Source organism: Pavona decussata, unplaced genomic scaffold, assembly GCF_977016875.1.
Source record: "Pavona decussata unplaced genomic scaffold, jaPavDecu1.1 SCAFFOLD_28, whole genome shotgun sequence".
Taxonomy (NCBI): Eukaryota; Metazoa; Cnidaria; class Anthozoa; order Scleractinia; family Agariciidae; genus Pavona; species Pavona decussata.
The window spans coordinates 74001-80000 of NW_028145451.1; the positions used below are offsets into that span (position 1 = coordinate 74001).

A 6000-nucleotide genomic window follows, 5' to 3' on the forward strand; every position below is an offset into this window, starting at 1 on the left:
CCTCTCATACTAGTTTTGTCTCATCATAGGTATCTTGAGGAAGTGGGAGTGGATAAATGTATAGTTATTTTTGTCACTAGTCAAGGGTTATGATAAACTTTGAGTGTTTTTACCATGTGTATTTTAAATCCCTTAACATACAATGCAGCTTTATAATGAAACTTTCTCAGCGGATTCAACTTCGCTCATCTGACCAGACAGCTTCAGCACTGCGAAAAAATCAGGACGACGCGAACCATTTCCATAAAACCTTTCCATTCTTCATCTGGCTGTTAAGAGATGTCGTACTTTGTCTTCCAAAAGACTGCCACAACATCAAGGACTACTTTCTAACAAGGGTAGGTGAAATCCATGTCAGTTAAAATTTTGGCAGCCACGAGAAAAGGTTTCTTCGCAGTCACTCACCCTGTTTGACTGGAGTTTGGTCAGGAACCCACTCTTTTGTGTTTTTAAAGATTAGGGGGTGGAGAGGATATCCCTTTGCCTCAGTCGTTCTGGTCAGACCTTTGAGTTAAAGTAATGCATTCAAGATAATTTAAACTCATTGCAAACAAACTGTTTCTCCGTATCCTTGTTGAGAGGCTTCGTTATAAATTGCAACTTGATAAACTTTATGTTACGTACCTCCTCACTTCAAAAAATCAAACAAACAAACATTATTGCCTGCGTGTGCTGTTACTGAGTTTTCTGTCGTAGCCTTGACTGATCAAAGTAAACTCTATTCTCGTTGTAAATGGAATTTCCGCATGTTAGCCTAGATCTCAATAGGCGGATCTTGTCAAAAGAGTAAAAGGTACTGTTTGATCAAGGCCTTGTCGCTCTAGAACAATTCCTGGACCCAAGGGGATTTAGATTTCATCCGCTATCGGCCATTGGATTACACGTTTTTAATTTATTGTCTTCCTAAACCTTCATTTTCCGTGTATACCTTTTTGTTCCTAGGTCTTTAAGTCTTCGTCAGATTCAAAGGATGGAAGTGCTGATAAAGTGGCAGAAAGTATTTTGAACTTCTTTCCTGGTTTCGATGCTTTTAAGCTTCCTCCACCGGCATCCGATCCGGAAGTGGTATTGAACCTTAACCAAGAAAACGTCCAAGAGTCCATTAACAAATCATTTGTGCGGGGAGTGCAGGAATTTAAAGCGATGCTAAGGTCCAAGTTAGCTCCTAAGCGCAGCTTTCACGATGGAGAGTATGTGACTGGTGAAGGTAACTGAAACAAGCATAGTTTTGTACTTAAAACCATTGAATTCCCTAGGGTCCCTCTGAGGTTTCCATGTCTCTTCATTAAAGACCCACGATTAATTAACTGCATGATAGATTTGTTTATCATGATTTAATATCAAGGCGGAAATGTCAGTCTAGCCTTGTCCATATAAGCTGCGATACCGTAAGTGAAGTCATTCGTAGCTATTATCGCGACCCAACGATCAGCAAGCTTTTGCATCCCATATAATAATTTTTTTTTCAATAGCATTATTTGTTTAAAAGTGCGAGGCAAATGGACTTAAAGGGCCCTAGTTAGCCACACCTTTGTTTTTGTTTGTATGCGAGAGTTTCCTATTATATTTTATTCGGAGCGTGTCGAAATGAACAAAATCACTATGAAACTACTAAAGATAATAAAAGATACTTTCAGGAACACAACTTACAGTAAAGCAATAAGATTTCGCTTCACCATGCAATATCAATAATTTTGATGGCATCAAAAATGGCGGAGGCTGACTAGGGTCCTTTAAAAAGGACACAGTCAACATCTTGACATTATATTAACAGAGGCCGCTAGCATCCTGTTCTCGCCTAATTTCCTGTTTCAATCGCTTGAATTACATGTAGTTAGCCTTTTCTAATAAAGTTTATCTTGGGCATGTTGTCGAACTAAAATTAGGTGGAGAACGTGATGTGGCAGGATTGTCTGTTATTATTATTATTATTATTATTATTATTATTATTATTATTATTATTATTATTATTATTATTATTATTATTATTGAAGATTTCATCTTTGTTTTCATGAATTATTTACATAACTTGCAGTCACGGGTCTGGGCTTGTTATGTTACACTCAACCATTTCCTATGGAACGCCAACACTGTCATATGTCTTTCGATGTGTTTTATGTGCAGACGTCACGTCATTATGTGCAGTTCTTTTGCGTTTATATCGAGGCATTCTCCCTTTATGTGTGGTTTATACACAAATATATTACCTGCAAACTTCGTTATATGCACTCTACTTCCCATTATATCATGTGCTTCCTTTGATATATACAGTGCAAGTGTCAGTATGTGCAGTCAAAACTTCGTTATATGTGGTGCATTTTCTTGTTATTTGACCTTTAACGCAGTATTTATTACCGATAGAAAGATTATGAGCTGTGGATGTTCGCTATGGAACAGACGTCACGTGATTATGTGCAGTTCTTTTGCGTTTATATCGAGGCATTCTCCTTTTATGTGTGGTGTATACACAAATATATTACGTGCAAACTTCGTTATACGCACTCTACTTCCCATTATATCCTGTGTTTTCTTTGATATATATACAGTGCAAGTGTCAGTATGTGCGGTCAAAACTTCGTTATACGCACTCTACTTCCCATTATATCCTGTGCGTTCTTTGATATATACAGTGCAAGTGTCAGTATGTGCAGTCAAAACTTCGTTATACGGTGTATGTTCGCTGTGCAGCAAACTTTATGATGATATACCCACAATGCGTCGCGAGAATCGTAGAACCCAAGCCTCCTCGTTACGCGTCGTCATTTTGATTCTGTGTTCTCGTGAAGAAGCCAGGTTTCCACCATGGCCAGTTCTATGTCATCCGTGTTGAAGAAAGTGAATCTTGGAGATTTGGCAGAGAAATATTGGCGGGAAAAAATAACACCCGATCTTGTTTGTAAGCTGTCAGTACAAGAGCTGGAAAGCCTGGGAGTAACCTCCCGAAGGGATATCATGGCTTTACGAATCGAGTGTGCAACGTTTGGAGGAGAGGCACTGAGAAAGGTCCAAGCAAATTGTGGAGCACCATCATTCTCCATTCCTAAGTGTGTGCTTGAGAATCTGTTAGGGGAAGGTTTCTATGGCGCGTTTTTAGTGTCAAAATTCAAACTATCAATTCAAACATTCGATCCTTCAATTCAAACTTTCAATTCTTCCATTCAGACATTCGATCCTGCAATTCAAACATTCCATTCTTCAATTCAAATGTGCAATTGTTCGGTTCAAACTTTCGATCCTTCAATACAAACATTCAATCCTTCAATGAAAATATGGAATTGTTTGTTTCAAACATTCGATTCTTCAATCCAAGCACCCTTTTCTTCAATCCATGGCCAGAAATGCCATTCTTCAAGTTAAACATGCGTTCCTTGTATTGCCTGGCCTATCATTCAGTTCAAGCATGCATTTCGTCAATTCAAACATGCCATTTTTCAATTCAAACATTTGATCATTCAATCCAAACGTGCATTCCTTCAATGAAATCCTAAAACTCAAACACTACACCATAAATTCCGCGTTGAATTTCGATAGAAAATGCTGAAATCCTGCTGTTGAAACATTCTGCACTTTAATTTTAAGATATGAAATCCAGATTATAAATTCAAACATAGTCTCACAATGTATTTGTGCAGTGGCTCGATTCAAACATTCACTTCGGCGATTCAAACATTCAGCTCAGCAGTCCAAACTTTCAGTTCCTGTCCAGTAGTCTGGAACCGAGGGGACTCTGTAAAACGAGGATACGGACGGGCGGATGGCAGACGGCGGATGGGGCTTTTTAAAAAAAAAAAGAAGGAGAAGAAGAAAAAAGGATGTTGATAGGGTTAAATTTATTGGTTAATTGTCACCTTCTAAGAAATGCTAGCTTTGACTATTTTTTTTTACTTTTTTTTTTATCTTTTTTTTTAGTTTGAATTATTATTTTTTTTTGTCTTATTGTAAGTCCAACAGTGAAAACGCTACGGAATGTTTCTCCTCGTTTTTCAACCAAATCAGTCTGAGTTTGCAATGGAACTCCGTACATTAGTACGACACACCATCCGGCAAAACAACACGTTCACATTCATGAACATTTACAGGATAATCTGATTAACGGGTAAAGTACTGTACGAGCCCTTGTTAGGCATTATAGATTGGAAATCGCTTGGACCTTTCTCAGTGCCTCTCCTCCAAACGTTGCACACTCGATTCGTAGAGCCATGATATCCCTTCGCGAGGTTACTCCCAGGCTTTCCAGCTCTTGTACTGACAGCTTACAAACAAGATCGGGTGTTATTTTTTCCCGCCAATATTTCTCTGCCAAATCTCCAAGATTCACTTTCTTCAACACGGATGACATAGAACTGGCCATGGTGGAAACCTGGCTTCTTCACGAGAACACAGAATCAAAATGACGACGCGTAACGAGGAGGCTTGGGTTCTACGATTCTCGCGACGCATTGTGGGTATATCATCATAAAGTTTGCTGCACAGCGAACATACACCGTATAACGAAGTTTTGACTGCACATACTGACACTTGCACTGTATATATATCAAAGAAAACACAGGATATAATGGGAAGTAGAGTGCGTATAACGAAGTTTGCACGTAATATATTTGTGTATACACCACACATAAAAGGAGAATGCCTCGATATAAACGCAAAAGAACTGCACATAATCACGTGACGTCTGTTCCATAGCGAACATCCACAGCTCATAATCTTTCTATCGGTAATAAATACTGCGTTAAAGGTCAAATAACAAGAAAATGCACCACATATAACGAAGTTTTGACTGCACATACTGACACTTGCACTGTATATATCAAAGAAAGCACATGATATAATGGGAAGTAGAGTGCATATAACGAAGTTTGCAGGTAATATATTTGTGTATAAACCACACACAAAGGGAGAATGCCTCGATATAAACACAAAAGAACTGCACATAATGACGTGACGTCTGCACATAAAACACATCGAAAGACATATGACAGTGTTGGCGTTCCATAATTTCCATTACATTCAAACTTAAACGTATTCATAGACCTTGTTAACTACATTTGCGTTCTGGCAGATAATCCATTTCTGACAGAAATTATTATTATTATTAATCCCACAAGGAGATTTCATCGCTGACTGTCGCCTAAACGCTGGCCAAGCGTGTGTCCGTTGATTTTCTCTGAATTGGTTCTTTTTGGAATTGGAACTCTTAACTTGTAAATAGCGTTGAATATGTTGATAAAGATGTTGTTTTTATTATTATTATTATTATTATTATTATTATTATTATTATTATTATTATTATTATTATTATTATTATTATTATTATTATCTTATTTGTTTTTTCTTTAAAAAAATTTTGCTTACAGTCGAACTAGGTCAAGCGTACCCCCCTAGACTCTATTAATGGATCTGTACAGACCCGCAAATGATCCCCGGACCGGAAATGATCCCTAGATTGAACCGCAAATGATCTCCGGGCGGGAAATGATCCCCAGATTGGAGCGCAAATGATCCCCGATCGCCTCACCATAAATATAGAATGGAATGGACTCAAATTTGGACAGTGGATTTCAACTTTAAAGAATTCATTTTTTTTTTTATATAACACCAGCCGTTATATTAAACTATCAGGGCCCAGTTTCTCGAAGCATGGTTAGCGCTAACCCAGGTTAAATATTATGACAACCTATAGGTTTTAATACCTCTTAACCAATGGTTAGCGCTAACCGTGCTTCGAGCAACTTAGCCCTGCACGCAAATTTCACAACAGAACAATTTACTTATAAACTGCACTATACGTGCCTGTGTACATAATTTCACGCTTATACCATTACAACGCCTAAAATGTGCACGAATTGTACGAAATTCGTCATTTTTCAAATAGGGCGAACAATACGAGATAAATTTTGACAGTGCAACTCAAAACTAGTTTACTGGAACAGACCAACTTACTCGAATTGAAAAGCCTCCTCAGAGAGTACCACAATTTCTCACTGATGTAGTGAGCTTTCC

The 6000-nt window shown here is 38.0% G+C and overlaps 2 protein-coding genes across 2 annotated transcripts in view; one reads left to right on the forward strand and one right to left on the reverse strand.

Annotated features, from left to right (window-relative positions):
• LOC146484928 (guanylate-binding protein 6-like) overlaps nt 1-6000 on the reverse strand; it is a 136955-nt gene that overhangs the window by 67463 nt on the left and 63492 nt on the right. The window lies entirely within an intron of this gene.
• Nucleotides 1-6000, forward strand: part of LOC146484929 (guanylate-binding protein 7-like) — a 37950-nt gene that overhangs the window by 25455 nt on the left and 6495 nt on the right. The window contains exons 5-6 of the mRNA XM_085103773.1: nt 149-338; nt 943-1207. Of these exons, the coding sequence (XP_084959899.1) occupies nt 149-338; nt 943-1207 (455 nt within the window). The remainder of the gene's footprint in view (nt 1-148; nt 339-942; nt 1208-6000) is intronic.